Source organism: Bos taurus, chromosome 5 (assembly GCF_002263795.3).
Source record: "Bos taurus isolate L1 Dominette 01449 registration number 42190680 breed Hereford chromosome 5, ARS-UCD2.0, whole genome shotgun sequence".
NCBI classification, from domain to species: domain Eukaryota; kingdom Metazoa; phylum Chordata; class Mammalia; order Artiodactyla; family Bovidae; genus Bos; species Bos taurus.
This window is the reverse complement of record NC_037332.1, coordinates 116,369,021-116,390,259: the sequence shown is the minus strand read 5'-3', so window position 1 is coordinate 116,390,259 and position 21,239 is coordinate 116,369,021. Positions and strand designations below refer to the sequence as shown.

The 21,239-nt window shown below is 59.4% G+C and overlaps 1 protein-coding gene across 14 annotated transcripts in view; it reads right to left on the bottom strand.

Annotated features, from left to right (window-relative positions):
* LOC101903200 (translation initiation factor IF-2) overlaps positions 1-21,239 on the bottom strand; it is a 63,843-nt gene that overhangs the window by 19,155 nt on the left and 23,449 nt on the right. For 4 of the 14 annotated variants that reach the window (XR_009494714.1, XR_009494715.1, XM_059887199.1 and 1 more), the window contains exon 1: positions 10,243-18,875. The exons of 3 other annotated variants lie outside the window; for them this stretch is intronic. Coding sequence is in view for 8 of the 11 variants with exons in the window: in XM_059887199.1 (XP_059743182.1) it covers positions 10,243-11,039 (797 nt within the window). In the remaining 3 variants the exon portion in view is untranslated. Of the gene's footprint in view, positions 1-7,078; positions 8,959-10,242; positions 18,876-21,239 lie in introns of those variants that run through there. 7 more of the 14 variants (XR_009494716.1, XM_024992830.2, XM_024992831.2 and 4 more) reach the window with 4 other exon arrangements.

Here is a 21,239-nt window from a genome sequence, read left to right as displayed (position 1 = left end):
GCCCGACACTGTGGTCTTGGCTGTCCCCATCCCATGGGCCTTCCCTACTCTGACCAGCCACCTTTCTGATGGGCCCCTCCCAGACCCCGAACGCAGCTGTGGGCAGAGTGTCGGCTCTGAGGTCTAGGACACTGGCTGGTCTGGCTCGGGTGCCACCATCTAGCTCTGCAATGAGGGCTCAGCCTCCAGAACTCAGTTCTCTGGCTGGTGGCACATCAAGGTTCCGTGAGGTCGCCCCGATAACCGATATCAGGGCCTGGCACACAGAGGGGCTTCGCGCGTGGGTGCTCAGCGGCGTCTGGGGGTCTCCGGGCTTGGGTGGGGCTGAGACGGGAGACGGCAGTGCGGCCAGCCAGGGGAGCCCGCCGCCTGCCGTGAATCACCACGCCAGGCTTTATAATTATCTGGGCACTTAAGCTCTCTTTCTTTTCCTCCCACTTCCCTGGGGAAATTCCCTTCATTTCCTCCATCATCCCTGGCTCCCTGTGTGTCTAAATCAACCTTACCCCGGGCAGCAGGCTGCTCCTCCAAGCTCTCGCCCTCGGCCTACTTTACTGGAGAGGGCGGGCTGGGGTGCCAAGAGGCAGGGGCTACTGGGGTGCCATCTTTGCTCAAACTGAAGCTCCATTCCTGCCCTGGACAGAAAACCGAAGGCGCTACCCCCTCCCCTTAAGCTGCAGCGACTGCGTCCCTGGGGCCCATGGGCTGCTGCTCCCATCGCCACGATCTGTCGGCAAACCCAGGCAGCCTCGGGCAGGGGCTTCCACGGTCCCTCGGCTCAGACGACGACGAGAAAACACTGACGTGCGGGCAACGGGTTCTGGCAGCGGGTTCCAGGTGACCTCGAGGAGGTCGGGCTGTCCCCACTCTCTGTGAAGCCGCGCTGGGGGAGGGTCAGCCCCTCCGTGGGTCTCGAACAGCCTGCTCGTTCTTGGCGAGGGTGTGGGGTGAGTGCTGTTCTGATGCCACCTCCTGCGCGCATCCAGCCCTGACCCTGATTCTCACCGAATTTCCAAACGACCCCAGCACGTGGCTGTTGTGTGTGTTCAGTCGCTCAGTCGTGTCCGACTCTGTGACCCTATCGACCGTAGCCTGCCGGGCTCCTCTGTCCATGGAATTCTCCAGGCAAGAATACTTGGGTTGCCATTCCCGTCACCAGGGCATCTTTCCGACCCAGGGATCGAACCTGTGTCTCCTGCGTTGCAGGCGGATTCTTCACCACTGAGCCAGCAGGGAAGCCCAACCCCTAAGTAACTTAAATATGTATTAATTGTTTTAACACTATCCTTGAGAAGTAGAGAAGGGGGATAAAAAAAGAAGCAAATGTAGGAAAAAATATGGGAAACCTATTGAAAATCTGTCCATTTTGCAGATGGGGACACAGAGGCCCAGGGGGCAAAGCAGTCTGCTCAGACCACCCAGAAACCGCTCCCTGCCGCCCTCAAGGCTCTGCTCCCCATCATGAGCTGAAAAGTCTCCCCGGTAGAGCAGTGAGCAGGACCAAGCAGGGGCCAGCCCCTGAGGCACCTGTGACATGTCACAAGAAGTGAGTGGGCGCTGAGGGGTCTCATGGGAGGAGCCAAAGCACCCATTGGGCAGGGTGGGCAGAAATGTCCCCAAGACGTCACCCACCGTCTCCTGTGAGAGGAGGAGGTGAGGAGGCCAGGGCCTCCACCAGGGCACCGAGCGGGGCCTGGGGCAGCAGCCACGGAGCAGCCCTGGGCGAGCTCTTCACAGGTACCCAAGCATCACCGCTCTCCCGGGCTCCTCACCGGGCTCCCTGGAGGAAGAGCCGGCTGGGTTTCTTTATAAAGCTGGATCGCATTTTCTGCCCACATTTCTGACCTCCGGAAACCTCTCGGGTAGTTTTCCAGAGCCCTCTGGATTCCACCGGGGGCACGATGCGTGCCTCTGCTCACTGCGTTCACAGCCAGGCCGCTGGGCACCAGGCAGATGCCAGGAGGAGCCTAGCGGGCACAGCTGCACAGGCCCCTGGCCGCCCGCAGCCCAGCTGGGCCTCCCTGTCATGGGTCCGTGGGCTCCGGCTGGCTCTCGGTCTCTCAAATTTGATCTCTGGTCAAATTCCATGGCTCTTTCCTTTTAAAAAAAAATAAATAAATAAAACCCCTCTTTGAAAACAAACAAAAATCCCAGAACAGACTCCAGAAACGCTGGCCTCGCTGCAGCTTCATTTTCTCATTCTTTCTCTTTCGTTTTTGGCATCACAAGGACTGGAGGACAGTTCACCCCCGTCACTTCACAGAGGGGCAAACTGAGGCCCAGAGGGGCAAAGGGGCCCCTTCGAGGTCCCCCGGTGACTCCCTGGCACAGCTGGGGTGGGAGCTGGGGGTACCCGACTCAGGTCCAGAGTCTGAGCCCCGGCAGCTGCTGGCCCCGTGGGAGAGGTGGTGGGTCTGAGCCTGTTAGGACGAGAGCCGCCGCGGCCCTGGGCAGGGCTCCGGGCACTCACCCTGAGGAGGGATGCCCGCCTGGACGGGCAGGCCTGGGCCACCGGGCCTCTTGGCACAGGAGAGGCCAGCACTCAGTAAATGCGGGAAGAAGCCCCTGCCGGGGTGAGGGGGAGCCCCGAGGAAAGCAGGCTGGCTCTAATGGAAACCAGTCCGAGGGCCAAAGGCAGCAGGACCCCCGCCCCCCGGTTTCCATGGGGACGGAGCCGGGAGGTGGAGTCCTGGCAGGCTCACCGCAGCAGATGTGGCCTGTGCAGGGCTGGCGCGGGACGGCGGGAGGGGCGGCACTGGGCGGCAGGGCCCTGGGACGTGGCAGGCCCAGGCCGGACTCGCGCACAAGCCCGAGGCCGCAGGTCTGCCACCTCCAGGAGGCCACCCAGATTCCCCCCACCCCGGGGCACTCGCACTGGCCACTCCAGCCTAAGTTTCTGCTCCCCGCCCGGCTGAGCCCAGCCCCATCCTGCACCATCTCAGCCCGGGCCTCGCGGAGGGCGCCATGCTTGCTGGGACACGGGAGACATAGGAGCTGGGGACAGACCCCCAGGCGTGGCTCCAGCCCCTCCAGCCAGTGAGTGGGTGCTCCACAAGGCCTGCTCCACCTGGTCCCTGGACGGTGCCGCTGGTCCCCTTCCTGAGCCTCGAGCTGACCCCGACTGCTCTGCTGGGTGCCCTGGAGAATCAAGTGGGTGCTGAGCCACCCAGGGACACAAGGAAGCTGCGGGGTCACTGGCAGAGCACTGGGGAGGTGGCCACTCGGACGGGGACTGAGTAACAGGGTCTCTGACATCAGACGGAGCCCCTGTTCACTTGCAGAGAGATGGTTTCCCTGAGCTCATCCCCCCGACCCCCGCACTCGGCGCTCTCCAGCAAGAGCCCTTCACACTCGGACCCAGGGCAAGCCGTGGGGCATGCAGGCCCCAGCTGTGCCAGTGACACCCTGCTACTGACCGACCTGGGAACCCCAAGATCAGGTGGGCGCGTCTCCACGGGAGAGACTCAGGGTCCCTCACACGGCCAGTAGTGCCTGCAACAAGCCCCACGGAGAAAAACCCCAGGCTCCTGGTCTACACCACCGGCTCCCGGCATGATGGAAGGGTCTGGGCTTGGCACAGAGCAGAAAAGACCATCTTGAGAATGCTGGAACCTGCAAAATGGTCTTGCCTGTTTGGGGGTTTTACAGCATCTCCCAAAGGTTCGACTTGCAGTTGTCTGACCACCTCGGCCTACAGCCTCACTCTTTCCCGCTCTGGGCTGGGGGGACACCAAGATAAAGGGTGACCATGGCTCCCTTCCTCCCACCCCTCGCTGACACGCCGTGCGTCGTCCACGCCGGGCCAGCAAACGACAGAGGCCTGGAGCCTCATCCAGCCGGGCGCTCGGGGGCGGCGGCGGCAGTCCAACCTGTGGGCCTGAGACCCTAGAGAAACGGCAGCTCAGGCAGAGACAGGCCCAGGGCTCCCAGATCTGCCACCGTCGTATGGTCCCCAGGAGGGGAAAAACAGAGGCAAACCCCGACTCTCCCTGGGGCAGGCCAGGGGACAGGACCTCCTGGTGACCGGCGTCCAGGGAGAGCCCCCCGAGGTCGGCACCCATGAAGGGGACCCCGTGCCTGGCTGTCCCCAGTTGGCCAGGGGTGACGCTGGGTCCCGCACTCAGGGACCCGGGTTTGAGGGCAGGCTCTGTTGCCTGCTAGCCGTGTGACTCTGGGCACATTCCTTGGCCTCAGTGAGCCTCAAGTTTTCTCAGAGAACCGTTAACAGCCACCTTCCACGAGGGCAGGGAGGGGGGCATCCTGGCTGTGCCCTCTCCTGCCACCAGAACAGCACTAGCCCCTGCTGGCTCTGATCAGATGTTGAAACAAGATGAAATTGAACAGATTCCATTTAAAAATAGATGTTTAGAAGAACGGATTAAAGTCCTCGGCCCTAGGGAGTTCCCTGGTGGTCCAGCGGTTAGGATTCCATACCCCACGGTGGGGGACATGGGTTCAATCCCTAGTTGGGAAACTAAGATCCCGTAAGCTGGGCGGAGTGGCCAAAAAAATACTGATTTTTTTTTTTTTAAAAGAAACAAGGACTTGACCTTGGGCCTGGCACTCAGTAGGTCCATGAAGGTCAGCTCCCCCAACCCTAGGGAGCTCACTCTTATTTGCCAACTCAGACATGTGCTGGCCTCTCATGTCGGGGAGACAAGGGTGGATCCCGACCCTCAAGGCAGAGGATCTCTGCCACTCGAGTCCCCCCTCCACGGGTCCTGCCCCAGCCTGCCTCGCTCACCCTCCCCGGCAGCTGGATGTACCTGACCTTCGTGGCACGGCCGAGGCGGTGGGCCATGGTGGCGGGCCAGGCTGCCAGGGCCGGGAGCCACTACCCAGAGGCTGCTTCGCTGGGCCTCCCGTGGGCACTGGTCACAGGCCGGGCAGGAATACCAGGACCGGAGCAGAGCCCTCGAAGCTCACGCACCCATCCACCATCAGGGCCGAGAGTCTCCCAAGGGCTGGTGCGGGGCGACTTACGAGTGCGTGTTCACAGCAACAAGGGCGCCGGCTGAGGGCACCCTGTCCACACCGCCGAGCACCCACCACGGCCGCTGGAGGCCTCCGGCGCCACGTCGGGGGCGCTGCTGCCTGGACCCGGCACGGTGGGCCCAGGTGCGACTCCTCGTCCCTTCGAGTTCAAGGAAGCAGCACGCCCGGGAGGCTCGGGTGGGCGGGAGTGGCGGGAACTGTCCGCCCGCCTCTGGGATCCCTCCACCCACGGCAGCCGGAAGCGCGGGCACACCCACCGCAGGAATCCCGGGGCAGGGCCAGCGCCCAGGAAACTGGGCCAGAGGTTCCTGTGCGCACTGCAGCAGCCGGACCCCCAGAGTCAACCTGCTCCCAGCTCTCTTCAAGGCCCCAGAGAGTCACAGGGACCAGAGGCGAACCTCCCCAAAACCTGCTCCCATTCACGGCAGGTGACATGGCCTGCTTCCACAAGAAGCCTGTGGGTAGGACATACCCTCTGCCTCCAGGTGGGGAAACTGAGGTTGAGAGGGGCAGGTGGCTCCCCAAGCAGCCAGGCCCCACGCTCCTCCCGCGAGGCCGCAGCTTGGGATGAAGCAAGCTGGCCGCAGCTTCCAGGCAAGACCCCCACTTGCTACCTCTGACCACGCCCCCAGGCCAACGCTGTCTCCCCCACTTCAGAGATAAGAGAATGGAGGCCTGGCCGCGAGAACCGTTCTTATTGAGGCCTTTTCTACTTGAAGGCAGGCTGGGGGTTCACAGCATCTCATCAGATCCTGCCCCCAGTCCCCGCTGTGTTCCTGGTGGGGAAACAGTTCGCCTGGGCTCCCGGGTGTGCGCTCAGGGCCCAGAGCCTGGCACACAGGTATGTGCACACACAGGAACACACGCACACACATGCAGACCTGCACAGAAGGCCGGCCCTGCCAACCGCTTCCGGGAGGAGGGGGCTGGCTGCAGGACGCGCGCCCCCCGGGCCACCCGGCCGCTCCCGCCCTCGCATGCCTTCCCGGGCCCCGTCCTGGGCCTGCCCCGCCGCCATTTCCTCTCCTGGGCTGGAGGCCCATGCCAGTCCTCTGGGTCTGCAAATGGCCGGCGTCCGGAACGGCCTGCGGCTGCGAGGAGACTGTGGGTGCCTGACCCGGGCCCAGAGCGCAGCCACAGGCCTTCCTTCACTCGCTAGTGCCCGGCACCTGGGGCCTGTCCACCCAGCACCAGAAGAACAGCCCACCCACTGGGCAGCGAACGCCCAGCCAGGCGTCTTCCGGGGTGGCCCAGAGACCTGGACCCCCCGTGTATGCGCGCACGTTACAGCACCACCGAGCACGCACACACAGGCCAAGGGACACGGATGTTCACACCATCACTTAACGCAGAAGGCACGCAGGCTTTGGAGGCCTGCAGGCCTGTGTTCACATCCACCCGAACGCACATTATCCAGCTGAACCTCTAAGGCTCATCCCCTGCAGAAATGACCCCACTGTGCAGGCACTTCTGAGACTCAGAAACAAACCAAGGACGAACAGGACATATGAGGTGCTCTCTGTGAAAAGTGTTGAGGCAAGTGCTGTATCTGTATTACTGTGAGGCAGGGACACTTACTGCTCCCATTTTACAGATGAGGAAACTGAGGCCACAAAAAGGGGAAATAACTCACCCTTGACCTTGATCAGCAGAGCCAGAAAATCAAAAGGACTCAACTTGAACCCTGGCCATGAGTTCCGAGGCTCATGGTCTCCGCCACCCTCCTCTTCCAGACGGGAAGAAGCCTGGCGTGGAGCACGAGGCGGAGCATCGTCATGGTGACCATGCCTACTACCACCGTCCATGCTCTGACGCCATCCCTCTGAGGCTCTGACCTTGGTATCGGGATGTCTCGTCGGGCCTCATCTTTGAGAGCCCCAGACCAGCGCCACATCCATGGTGGCTGATGCTAAACCCAGTTCTGATGCCCTCTGCAAAGACCACCAAGGGAAAGGACAAAGTGGTTAAAAAAATGACCCCGAGCACGCAGCTGCTGCAGAAAGCAGCTCCCAACCCACTCTGGTAAACACCATCAACATCTCACTTTTCCTATTATCCCCCCACATCTCCGCCAACAGGTATGTTCCTTCAAACAAACAAGCCACAACAAAGCCCTTCTGCTGACCCACGGAACGGCGTCAGGAGCGTTCGGGACACGGCAGAGGGAGCACCCGGATCTCACCAAGCACAGCACGCGCTTGGGCGAGCTGCTCTCGGCCAGGAAGAGCCTCCGAGGCTGCAGCGCCCGAGTCCGGAATTCAGACTCGCAGAAGCGAACATTTAAAGATAAGGAGAAGCTGGAGAAAAAGAGCCCTCAGAACCGATTACATCATAATGCGAGCAAATTCACAAAATAAACAGTTATCATCATTTGCAAATTATCGTGGCTGTAAAACCGCTCTGCCCTCACGTGTGCTGATATGGACCAATAAATTCTGCACTTTATCTTGGTTAGATAATTTTTTTGTAAGTTTACAGCTACTCTTTGTAGCTAACCTGTTGAATTTTTTTTTAGCTTGGATTTATATGTATCTTTAGACCACGTGAAATAGTTATCATCTGGTTTTTCAGAAGCTTCTCAAAATAATTTTTATGAATGTCTACATAGAACAGTGAAAGGTTTAATTTTTTTATATAGAAATTATAAAGATGTTAAAATCAAAAGTCCCAAACCCCATCATTTTTAATATAAATTACTGTTAGGCTATTCATGATGCAAAAGATAACAATTGGTAATTAAAACATCTGAGGTCCTTTGACATAGGGTATTTGGAGTCTTAAAAAGGTGCAGATGAAGAGCAAATTTTAAATTAAATTTTAATAAGACGATGGTTGTTCTGCTACCAAATGTTTCAGGGGATCAGAAGATCATTTAATAAGACTGCTTTGATGTACAAAGGCAACTTGTTTATTTTGACCTCAGTTCTTCGAAATTGTCGACTCCACAATTGAAATATGCTGTGTGTTCCAACAAGGACCCGGCAGTCATAATGACAGACCAGCCCATCTGTGCTGTGAGAATGTATAATTTCAGTCTATAGTGGAATTTATATAGAAGCGATGATGTGAAAACTGCTATGTGCGGTACTTTCTTAAAAAAAAAATACTGCTGAGAAGTACTGGGTGCCATGGAGAATGCTGATATTTTCGCCTGATTAAAACAACAACAACAACAAAAGATTCTGTGGAAATTTACTGACTTGGGAGAGGTACAGTGTGATTCCCCAAATTAAAAAATGAAGATGATAATTGATCACATATTACTATCCCAACTATACAAGGTGTAGGCTGGAAAATGTGTTATTCATATACATTAAAACCATTAGATGAACATAATCTCGGTGGAAAATACCACTTTAGAATGAAAATGCTCATTTATGAAAATTAATTGATTTTATGCTACTTGCGCTACCTTGTCCAAAAAGAAGATGAGTTAATGCTCAGGAAATTTGACTATCACTCTAGGATTTAGAATTAAAGGCCTATTCATCTACATTTAATTACAAGAAAGTTATAATTTTATCATATAAAATTTTTTTAAAATGAGGAATGGGCAGCTATTAAAAGCATAAATTCTTTAAGAATGATCAACCTTCCTCTCCAGTAACCCCCAGCCACCCTCTCTGGACCGTGGACTCTCCTGCCTCTAGAATTTGTTGCCGTTTTTTCCCGATTACTTTCGTTTTGTCACCCGTGTTTCATCTGGTGCTGGCTAAATATTTGGGTGGAATGATCTTCCAGCTTCCAGCAGCAGAATGTGGCTGTCACCATCAGGAAAATGTTTTAATTATCTCTGCTCCGTGCGCCTGTCTCTGCAGCCCCAAATCCTCCAGGAGCGACTGCTGTCGGATCTCAGAACAAAAGCAGCCGCAGACGCTTCTCGCGTGTGCCGAGCTCCGTTCAGTATTTGGTGGTGTCTGCTCCAGCCGGCTGCTCAGGCCTGCACGAACAGGACCCCCACGCCTCGGAACCAGGAAAACAAAAACGCATTCACGTGGGAATTTTCCTCTCGGTTGCAATTTAGAACTTTCGGGGCCTGATTTTCCATTTTCCATAAATCAAGACCCTGGCTGCTGCCCCTCCAACGTGGGGAAACCAGGCTGTGTCTGCGGGCGCTTTGTCAGCCTGCCAGAGGGTGGAGGCGAGCTCAGAGCTGAACTCGGCAAAGCCCACCTTCTAAATGGAAAGGTTCCGGGCCCGACGGATAGACTCCGATGGCCACAGGGCCAAGCTCCTGGATGGCAGGGCCAGCGTGGTCCGGGAGCTCAGAGGCCTTCCAGGTCTCACTCCCCATCCTGCTGGCCAGGGCTCAGACCCCAGACACTCAGGATGTCTCGGTCACAGCTCTGCCAGTTGGGGACCAGGGCAGGATCGGGGCACAGGCAGGCCCTGGGATCACTCAGGGCCCCAGAGGGTCGACCGGGTGGACGGGCCCACGTGCGCCCCACGAGCCGTCCACGGGCAGGGTGGATAGGAGCCGGCATAGCAATGTTAGCTGGAACCCCTGGCTTAAATAAGTGCTTAGAAAACAAAGCCCAAAACAACCTACGAGATCTTCCCACACTAAGCTGAGAGCTGAAAACAGCTTCCTTTTCTTACCCTCCCCAAAAATAAAATAAAATAAAAGGGAGAAAGAAACTGGATCGCTAAACTGTGGATATGGCAGCATTAAAGACGCCGGACAAAATGAAAGGGCCTCTGTTTCTCAAGGCAGAATCCAGCCTCCCGTGTGCCCGCCTGGCCCTGCCTTCTGAGGAGTTGGCTGGGGAGACCGTGGATGTTTCTGGTGTTTTTTCCCTTTGCCACTCCTGGTGTGGCCAAAAATTAAAATTATCAGAACAACAATAATGAGATCTCCCCCCTCCAAAAATAAAAATGAAAATAAAACTGGTACAAGTGAGCATGAAAGAGTACGGCCGTGCCTATTAATACCTCCCGAAACATTCGTTCAAATTATAATTGAACATGCAGCTACTGTGAAATAACAAACATTCATTTTTATTGTGATTTCAAACGCCCTGTAGCTTTGGATCTTAAAAATAAATGGGTTTGGCTTCTGCCTCTTCCCTGCAGTTTTTGGAAGGGCTTACTTCACTGAAGATGGTGGGGGTGGGGGGGGGTGGGGATCTGAAATAGGATTTTGAATTTCGGGTAACCAATTAGAGAGAAGCAAACGTAGCAGGCACAAGATGGAGAGCCCCCAGCTCGTCTCCAGCGCGGAGAGGACTGAAGAGGAGGGAGACTTACCGGGCGCAGGAGGACGGAGAGCTGGTCCACAGCAAGGCAGTGAAGGCGGCGGCCGTCGCCCCAGCCAGGCCCCGCGGCAGGCAGAGGAGGGCCGGCCCGGGCGCCAGCCCTCGGGCGCCTCGGCTGTGGCCACCGGCGTCCACCGGTCCCCTCGGTCCCGGCCGGCGTGGCCGCGGCCTCGGCCACCCCGGCAACCCGGAGGCAGGCCGGCCAGGAGCCGAGGGCGCTGGGGAGGCCCCGCCGCCAGCCCAGGAGGGCGAGGAAAATGCTACTTTTGTCTCCTGCTCTCCTCTGGCACTGGCTGCCGGGGAGGGGGGGCCAGAGGCGGCCGCTGCGGCTCGGCCCCGCCCACCGGGAATTTTTGAAAGATGCTCGTGGGTGCTGGGAGGGTGGCAGACGTGGCAGCGGCGGGTGGGCCGGACCCCCAAACCCATCGCCGGCGGGAGGGGGCCGGGGCCGGCCCAGCGGGGGAGGAAGGGGGCGGCCGCGGCGTCTGGCCACTGCGAGGCCGGCCCGGGGAGGACGCGGGGGGCCGGGCTGGTCCGGGCGCCAGCCCTCCCCGTGGACAGGCGGCGCGGCCCCGGGCGCCATGTTGCGGGAGGCCCGCCTGGCTGGCCGGCTCGGGGGATAGAGGCCGCATTGTTCCCGGCCTGGGGGCAGGCGGCAGCCAGCACCCCGGCCAGGCTCCCCGGGGGCCCCCCAGAGCAAGCCCCCTCTAGCCGATGCCCTCGCAGCCGCACCACCGCCCCGAACCCCAGCTCTGGGTCCCAGCGGCCACCAAGCCCCAGGCAGGCCATGCAGCCCTTCCCAGCCTCCGTTTCCCCATCAGTACCCGGGCTGGGGTCTCGGCTCCGGCCACTCGGGGCTGCCGTGATGACACAGTGAGGAATGCTCAGCCTGGCCACGATGAGGGCCCGTCACCACACCCCACCCAGACCGCCACAAACCCACGGGTCTCACCCGGGCAAATCCAGCACAGAGAGGTATGGCCACCCAGGCCGGGTCAGTGGGCCTGAGGCGCTAAGAGGGGCACTTCCACCTGGAGAGTTATCAGACCCTCAGGCCTCTCTGTGGGCTCCGGGCCGTGACCGCGTGGCCGGCCGGTCCACCCGGTGTCTCCTTTGGGCCTTTCTGTGGCCCAGAACTGAGGCGATGACCACCTGGCTGTCCCCCCGCAGGGCGGGCCAGCAGGCTGTGTGTGTGGGCAGGGCCCCCAGGCAAGCAGAGCCAGCTCTGGGGGCAGAAGGGACGGCATGCAGGGACCGAGGCCAGGCCGCCACGGCCGGAGTTTGCTCAGGGGTCCCCGGGGCGGCTCCCCTGGCTTCCAGGCCTTTCCGTGGACCGAGCTCCTGCTGCACCCCGGCTGCCTGGAGTGTGTTTTAACACCGCTTTACAGTTGCATGAGACAGCCGTGCCCGGGGCACAGGCACAAGAAGGGGAGCGAGAGGGAAGCGGCGGGAGGAGCCCGCTAGTCCTTGGGCTCTGGGCTCACGCACATGGCCACGTGACCAGCTCACCAGCTGATGCCAGAGACAAAGCAGGTAGGATTCCAATGCCACGCGCCTGACCAGGAACGCCGGGAATTCCATTCCAGGAACCGCGTGGCATGGCTGCCAACAGCCTGGGCCCGGGAGGAGAGGGTCCCCCGTGCTCTGTGGGGGAAGCCACGGAAAACTGCAGGTGGGGGGGGCCGCCCCAACAAGGCAGAGGAGGCAGAACCTGGGTTAGGGCGCCCCTCCCCCACTGGGCACACACAGCACCCCCAGAAGTGCCCAGCTGGCCACCCAGGAGATCAAGGCCTCCGTCCCCAAGGCCTGTGGGTCCGCATGGGGCTCAAGACCCAAGAGAGCAGCCAAGCCCGAGCCAGGCCCTTCCGGGAGGGATCCCAGTGCCACGAGGTTTGGCAACATCGCCGCCATGCTGGGGTCAGAATTATCCATAAGCCCTTCTCCTCCCGGGAGCCTGGGGAGGGCCCCGCAGGTGACATGCACGCCCTCGGGCATGCTCAGGACACACGTGTGGCCCTGCAGGCCAACACCTGCGTGTCCGATGCCTGCGTGGAGCCCAGGGCTGTGACGTGATGTGCAGCCCACCAGAGCATCTCTCACAGTTAAAACATATGGAAGACAAGCCCTGGCTCCATCATTTCATTATAATTTAAAATGTAATTATAAAAGGCTGATTTGAATGTAAATATCGCTCTTAAACACATGAAAGGCGAATCTAGATTTAAGAGCCCCAAATCAGCAGGTAATATTTCAGCTAAACTTCCCAACCATCTCAAATCCTAGAATTTAAGGAAGGGTGATTCACCTAAAAACCTGGCCCCAGCGTTGGAAACCGAAGGCAGCAGAGACAACATGCTTCCCCCCACCCACCTTAAGGGGAAATTCCATTACTCCAAAAACAGAGAGAGAAACTTTGGGCTTTGCTCTGGAAGCCCCATGCACACATTTTCTAACCACAACTGCCAGGCTCATTTAGCGATAATAACCACCGCCCCTGCTGGCCACATCTCTGCTCAGAAAACCTCTTAGCCACTGATTCACAACAGTGGGCCCGGCCAGCAGATTTACCCATCCACAGGATTTCTGAGCCGTCCCTAAAGGCAAGACTCCTGAATCCAGAGTCTTGAAACAACACAATTCCATCCAAAATTTCACAGGAAGACTTTGCAGCCTTTTACTTGCAAAACCCTTCTCCAAAAAAAAAAAAAAGTAAATAAAATCTGTGTTTTAGGGTTGTCCTGCCTCATGGGAAGGAGTTTCAGCCTTTTCCATTTTATCAACTCCAAGCATGGGCTTGGAGCCTATTATAGGTGCCCCCTTCCCCTGACCCCACCCCCACCCAAAGAGAACTCATTACATTTTGGGGGGGGGCATTAATGCAGAAAGTGAAACAGACCCCATTTAAGAGGTTCCAGGATTTTTTTTTTTTTAAAGATGCAACAGTAGGTTTGTTTTGTTGCCTTTAAAAAAAAAAAAAAAACCCTCATTTTTGAAGCCAGATAATATAATTTGCCAACAGTCTTTTGGGTAAAGAGGAAACCCTGCTGCTTACCCTGATGGGGGCCACTCCCTCTCCTGCTCTTCACCCACCAGACTGAGCACCCCTTAAGCCAGTAGGGGTCTGGGCCAATGGCCCCCCACACCAGGAAAACTGGTGCCCCAGTGTTCCCGTCACAAGCCCCAGCCTGATCTGTTCCTCCCGGGGCCCCTCATATGAGCCTGGGATCCGGGCCTCGCTTCCCAGGCCACCTTCCTAGCTGCGGCGAAGCTGGACCTTGATCAGGAACCCGGGTCAGCAACATGAGCCCCACTTGAGCCGCAAGGCAGGGAAAGGGGAGGTGGCTCAAGAGCAGGCCTCCAAGTAGAAGTCTGTTTGTTCTGTTAGTTCAGAGAACATCCATCCAGCAGGAACCCTGGGCCAGGCCTGTCCAGTCGGGGAGGGTGTTGAGGGGCCTATGTGTGGCTTCGCCAATTCAGGCCAGACTCTCTGATAAGCTGCTGGCAGATTCCAAGTTCATCGGACAACGCGATTTGGGGAGAAGTAAGGGACGCCGGAGAATCACAAATAGTGTCCAAGACTGGCTCTTGATGGCTTTCCTTTCACCCCCACCCCCGCAAGGACCCTTCTTCCTCCAGTCCACTTCCGTCCTGCGACCCACCCCCCAGCAGACAACGGCCAGCCAGGCCTGGCCCCAGCGAGGCTGCGTCCAGCCCACGGTCCAAAGCCTGGCTGCCTTTCCGCTATGTGCCAACAGGCCCCTGCAAGCGGCCTTTCAGAAGAAATCACAGAGGGGGAGAAAATAAACTTGTGAAAGTTTAAACGCCACTCAGTAAAGAAAGCCAGACATTCCCACTGAAATTCCCCAAGAATCACAGGTCAGGGGACTCTTTTTTTTTTCCTTTTCTGTACATCTCGTCCCTGACTGAGTTCTCAGGGCCTGCGATGCCGAGCCACCGGGACACCGGTCGGCCCTGAAAATAAATATTTCATATAAAAGGTCCATTGTCTTTGCTCAGAGACAATTGTTGCTTTTTCTCTCTTCTCGGCTCCGTAACATCAGCAAGCAGGGCCGATGCCATCTGGGGTTCTTTCTTGTTCCGACAAGATGTTTTGAGAAAGGGCAATCTTTCTGGGTCTTCCTGGATGATCAGCTAAGAGATAAAGCTCTCTTAAAGCAAGCATCTTCGTAAAGGCACGTTCGTATGGGGTCAAAGAACAATTAGCTTGTCAGAGTGATGAAGCCCCATCAAACTGCCAACCTGAACTGCAGACAAGGACGACCAGCGGCTGGCGTGGGCACCCTGGACGCCTGGGTCAGAACGTCGCCCTTGTCTCTCCCTGGTCAGCCCCCCAGGGTCAGCTCCCTTGTGAGTGCCATCCTTGAGGAGGTTCCACTCTTAAAAGGTGCCTAGGAAGGGGCACCTCCTCCGTGAGCACGTGCCTAAGCCAAGCCTCCATGACGAGGAGGGCGCTGGCTCGGGAGCTCCTGGTCGTCCACCTTGGAATCACCAAGGTTCACTTTCACTATGGGCAGGGTGGGGGGAGGGGTGTGTCGTGAACGCCCCGGTGTCCTTTCCAACGAAACCAAAACTAGCTTCCCTGTTTCTTAGAAGCTCAAAAATATAATAACAACTAGCAATAAAAATGGCGATTACCATTTACAACGAAGACAATTACAACGACAGCCATTTATGGCGTCCCTGTCACGTGCCCCAACTGGGGTTTGTGGAAATAACCTCGTCTAAACCTTCCCAAGGACCCTCCGAGGCCTGGGCTCTTATTCCTGTTCTAGAGCGTGGACTGCAGTCCCGGGAGGGGACAGGACTTGTCCAGGGCCCCACGGCGAGCCAGGGGCAGGGGGCTGGGTTGGAGCGGCCCGGCCGTGCCCGCACTTGGCAGGGTTACTGCAGAGGCGGCTCTGTGCTCTCTGAACACGCAGAAACGCCCTCCTGAGAACAGCCAGGCGTGCTGGTTTGAAGATGTTTCCTTGCCTGGTCCGTGGGGCTTCCTTCCTTCCCCGAGCGTTGTCCCTCACCGAGGGCACACGTCGGTCACCCTGGACACCAGGGAACACCTACCCACCCAGGCAGAGAGCCCATCAGGGTGGGCAGAGCCCTTGCGCCCCTCCCTGGGCCCCACGGGACGCCTTCCCATCAGGCTTCGTCCACGCCAGGATGAAGATGGGAGCAAGTGAGACCCGTTCACGGCATCAAGCACAGCTGGGTGCAGACTCCAGGGACCCGAATGTCCCCCCTGGGGCAAAGCTTCCCGCTGGTCCTGCTGAGCAGAGCAGGATGCTGTCTGTACCTGTTTAGGCAGCAGGGAGACGGGACTGTGGGCGGGGGCTAGTCACCACCACTGCCCGTACTGGGCAGCCGGTGCCACCTGCACCCTGGAAACCCCCCGGGCCAGAATCGGGGGCCTCGAGTGGCCAGAGGTGGGGCATGGCAAAGACTCAGTGCGGTCCAGGGGGCACCCTGGGCCTGGCCCTGGTTGTAAACAAAAACAGGAGTGCCAGGGCCACCCTCCCGCCAGCCCACTGCAGTCCTTAAGACCCTGTCCCCTGCTTAGCACATTCTTCCCCTAAAACCCCACGAGAAAAACCAGGCAGGCGCCAGTTTCATTTTCCGAACTTTGTGTCACCTACACATCCTCAAAAATGCATTTTCTCTGGATGAGACCGCCCCATGTGGTGAGAAGACCGCCCCGCGTGGTGAGAAGACCTCCCCACACAGTAAGAAGCCCCTGGCCGGGACTCGGGTCTCCATGAAGAGTCTCCAGGGTATCGGGCTGGCCCTAAGGACAAGGACAAAGGCAGGACAGGACGGCGTGGTGCCAAGGCAGGGCCTCCCTCCATGGGGCCGGCCCGGCTGTTGGCTGTGGCCTCTCAGCCCCAGTGCATCCCCTGTGCTGGGGGCTCACGTGGGGCGGGCACTGGGCCCCTGGAGCTGGATGAACAGTAGCCCCCCGCTGAGTGGCCCTGAGGGTGCCTCCTCGGATGCTGAGGCCTCTCTGTGCTCCCAGTGTCTGGCCCGTGGGCTCTCAGAGGGAGCTACCAACGCCCCTTGTTTTGGGGTCTGCTTTAACCGCGGGGGATGCCCAACAGTCTGAGCAGAAAGCCACACCATGCTTGCCCATCCTGCGCTATACTACGGGTCATCTGTGGACCCAGGAAAATGTCTCCCGCATTTTACAAGCAAGGCCCCAGCGGAACCCGGGCTTTCTGTAATTACTAACCTGTCGCTGCCAACACCACGGCCAGCGTCAGCTCCTGGCCGGAGGGGCAAGCCACCCTCCATTTCTGAGATCAGTCCCCAGTGTCTCTCCCCGCGTTTCAAGGCTGCTAACTGCCTCTGATAAAGTCATAAAGACAAATTCAAAACAGGGCACTGGGGTAAAGGGCGATGGCCTAGCTATAAAGATGGCGAGGATGGCTCTACAGTGGTTCACAGAAGCAAGCCTTCAGCCTCAGGGCCAGGTGGGCAGGACCTTACTGAAACCGGCTCTTCGTTCCTCTGGGTTCTCCTCTCGGTTCTGGAAACCAGGCAGCCCTGGGAGAGGGAGGCATGAGGCAGGCCTGGGCTACGCAGGCCTCTGTCCACGTTCCCGGAAACACAGCCTCCGAGCGCCAGCTCACAGCGCTGGGGAGTTATGGAAACAGGCCCCCCCTCCCCATTATTTTGTGGTCAAAGCACCCCGCAAGGTTGTCCAAACCACATCAATAAGATGAGGCAGGGTAAAGGGGAAATCGCACCTGTGATACGATCATATTAAAAAGCGGGTTTAATCTCCCAGTTATGGGTTTCATTTTAACAGGGTAGGTAACACGCAAGCACAAACGTGCTTTTTAAAAATCCCAAACAGCTAAACCCAACGAACTAAAATAAAATGAACACAGTGCTGCCTACAGAGACGGCCGCGGCCTCTGAAGCCCAACTTTGAAGAAATTAATTTCAGCGTTACCTTAAAACCCTGTAATTACGGCAAACATGCATTCCTTCACCCCTTTCTTGCTCCCCACAAATCCCCCAGGGCTGTGGGCTGGGCCCGTGTGTGACCCATCTATAAAGAGGGATTTATTATGAAAAGTTATGAGTTATTTTTGTTTTATGCCACCATGAACAACAGCATGCACTCGGGGCTTTCACTTCAAGGGCCAGAGCGGCCAGTCCCAGGGCCGCCCTAAACCAGCTCTCCATAAACGCCTGACCAGCAGGGAGAAAATAAAACAAGAAGCAGCACTGATGGTTTAGGAAGTGAATGAAAGATTTCAGTTTTTCAAGAAAGGGCCGTGGCTTCCAAACAACCTTTCAGAACCCCTCTGATCTAAAAACTGTTGTTTTCTCTTTTCCTCGTGTTCTATTTAGGAGGCCTGCTATTTGACGTGTTCAACCAAATTCTCTCTGGCAAATGGCCGGCACACATCTGAGATTAAAAGCTGTATTTCACAAATTCCAAGTTCCAGAATTTTAACGACGGCCATGGAGTTGCTGCAAGCTGGGGCGGCTTCGGGTCCAAGATCAACCTTCCTTCCCAGGTCCCCGGGTCTGCGGAAGGCCTGCCCTACAAAAGGGCTCTTCTTAGAAATCCCTTCATCAATATTTAAATATTCACTAAGTAGCGAAAGTGAGAAATGCACTTACCGTCCTCAAGAGTCGCCTTGAACCCGATCGAGCCGGGGGCGCGCTGGTCTGCAGCTCTGCCCTTGCCGGAGGATCGCGCTCGGACGCAGCCGGCGCTGCGCTATCGCGCCCACGGCTGCACAGGCCCTGGCCCATCGGTCCGAGTTCTGGCTTCCAAAATGATTCTCCCCTTCACGCGGCGAAAGGGGCAAAGAGCAAAGCCATGCCATGTCCCACAACTCTTCCCAGGGCGGGACAGCTCCGGGACGGCGCGGGCGAAGCGCACGGCCAGGCCCCACTCCCTGGGTCCCGCACCGCGCTCCGACCGCGCCGCTCGTCCTCTTCTCGCTCCGACTTCCCCGGGTTGAACGATCGGACCAACCCGCAGAGTGACCCGCAGGACACGGTCTCCACGTCCGCGACCTGCGCCGCGAAGGACCTTTGTCCGGGGCGAAAACGAAAGCGCGCGGGGCCAGGGGCGCCCACGCCCTGCCGCGGAGGTCCGCGCCAGCGCGCCCCGCGACTTTCTCCAAGTTCACGTGCATCCCGGGGCGGGCGGGCGAGCGCCGTGGGCCCGAACTTCCAGCGCCCGGCCGTCGGGCGCGCTGCGGGGCGCGGGCAGTCACCGGACGGCCCGGGGCGCAGGCCCGGGGCACAATGGGAGCCGGCCGGCCAGCGGACCGGCGAGTGAGCGCGGGGACAGCGCGGGCTCGGCCTCCGCGCGGCCGCTCATCGAGCGCGGCCGGGGCGCTGAATGCCGCGGCGGCGGCGGCGGCGGCTGGGCACAGACGCGCCGCGCGCCCGGTGCATGCTAATGGCCGGCGGCCGCGCCATGAATTATTCAGCAGCGGCGCGGAGAGGGCGAGCGCGGCGCGGAGGGCGGCCCGGCCCGCGTGTCCCCCGCCGCCGCGAAGCCGCCGCGGCGACTTCCCAAACTTTCCCCGGTCGGCACCGAGGATGCGGCCCCCGCGGCGCCTCCGTCCCCGCCCGAGCGCGCCGGCCGCGCTTCCCCCGTTGCCGCCTATTTTATGTCTTTTGTCTCGGAGTTGGCACCTGTCCCAGAGAGCGCGTTTCCCTGCCCACCCCTTCGCCGCCGGATCAGGGCGGGGGAGGGGGTCCGGGGGACCTGGAGAGGAGGGGACGGGCGGGGGAAGCGAGGCGCCTACGGCCCCGCAGCCTGGGGGAAACCGCCCGGGGTGGGGGGGGGGCGGCCGTGCAGCGCTCCCGGGCGCCCCAGTTCCGCGGGGAGATCAGGGCTTCGGCTGTGCCCGGAATACCAACAAGGCCTCCCGGGGCCCCCGGCCGTGCCCGCTGCGGGCAAGGACCCGGCGCGGCCCCTCCCCGACTCCCCCTCCACCGCGCACCCTCCTCCCGGGCCCGGCGCGCGCGGGCGGGGCGGGCGGCGCGAGCCGCGGATTCGCCGCCCGGGCCCCGCGCCTCGCCCCGCAGCCCCGCGTGCGCGCCCCCGCAGGCACGCTGCCCCGGGGGCTCCCCGCCCGCGCGGTCCCGCGGGGCTGGGGGCACCGCGTCGCGGAGACTCATCAGCCTTCGGCTTCGCGCCCTGCGGCCCGTAAGCCCGGGCCCCGGCCAGCCCCCGCCGCCCTGGCACCGAGGCAGCGGCCGGAGCGCGCTCGGCGGCTGCGCTCCGAGGCGCCGGCTGCCATGATTGCGGGCAGCGGAGCGCGCGCGCGCACGCTCGGGCCCGGCTTGGGGACCCGGGGCGGACCGACGGTCCCTGGCCTGACCGCAGCCCAGAGCGCGCGGCGGAGTGGCGGCTAGACCTCCGGCCTCCTCCCTGCGAGGCTAGGGCTCGCCGCGGAGCTCTAGACGAAGCTCTAGGACAGGGCTTGGGATCGCGGGTGGCACCGGGCTTCCCCCAGGGCACGGTGCGCACCAGGAGGAGCCCGCGGCGGCTTGTCCCGACCCTGCCTGCGGGGCTGCGGAAGGGGCGCGGGGTCCAGTGGGGTGGAAGACGAAGTGCAGGGGATCTGGTGCAACGGAGGGGGCAGCGCGCTGTGCCCAGAGATGGGGGCCGCAAGGTGCCTGGCACAGGGGGGCCCTCATGGTGCCCGGAGAAGGCATGGAATGGGCGGGGGCACCGTGCCCGGAGCCGCTGCCCAGCTCCAACCTCTCTCTCTTCCTTCCCCGCAGAAACAACTTCCTGCCACCCCCACCCCCACCCCCCAACCCCCGGCCCAGGGTGCAGGAGCTGCGGGGAGAAGTTCTAGGCCGCAGCTTTGCTATCTCAGGGCCGGACGACGACGCTGCTGCTGTCCCCGGGCCGCGCGGTTCCTGCCCGCGCCCTCTGCCGCAGTCGTGAGCGGGCCGGGGCTCCAGGGTCCGGACCCTGGTTAGAATGACAAGAAGGCCACAGCTGCTTTTTTTTTTTTTTTTTGCCTTCTCCGTAGGGGCGCCTGAGTGATTCCTGGCGCTTGGGGACGCAGACACAGGGTCACCCTGCCTGGACCCCATCCCCCTACCCGGGGCATGCCCTCTCTCAGAGCCAAATGGACCTGGTTGTCCCCAGTGCCCGCGACAGGGGCCGGAGAGAAACGAGGCCTCCTGGGCCCCATCCCAGTGTCTCTCTGTGCCTGTCTCTCTCCCCACCCCCCCACCCCAGCCGGCCTTGGCATTCTAACCAGTGTCCCTTGACGTCACATCTCGCCATCTCTGTCAACCAATTAAAACTTGCCCGTTGTCATAAAAATATATATACTTTTTATGCCATTGGTAAATTCAAAAGTTCCTCGTGGGCCCTGCTTCCCAGGAAACTTCATTCCACACTGGACTGCCCAGGCAGGGGGTACCCGCCATGGTGCCAGGCTGGGCTGGGGCAGGCGGAGCAGCTCAGGCCAGGGCCTCCCTTGCCCACCAACCCACCTAGGAGGCTCCCTAGGCCCACCCTGACCTTGGCATTGAATCGTGCTAGACACACACACACATGACTGCCACCACCGCATGACATATACGATGTGGGGAGGAGGAAGGGAAGGAGGAGGGAAATAGGATGGATTAAGAAATCTTCCAAAATTACTTTCTTGTGTGTTAGAATCTTCCTAATGGCCTCATCTTTGTAGGGACAGACATTCCACCCCCCACCCCCATCCCCAGCCATGAGAAAATTCAGTTTTAGAGAGTGGAGTGGAAATGTTTTCTGGTTAATCTTTTCACCGAAACCCTGACCAACTTTCACTTTCTACGGCTGCTGACACCAAGAGAGAGGGCCCAAGCTGGGGTGGCTCCACGATGGGGTGGGTTTTGCTCCTGCTCCGAGGAAGGTCCGAGGTGACCCTTCCCAGCTTCCAGGGCTGTGGGGTCCCCTTGGGAAGCCCAGGAATTCTGTGCTCCCCTTCCTCAGAAAAGGAC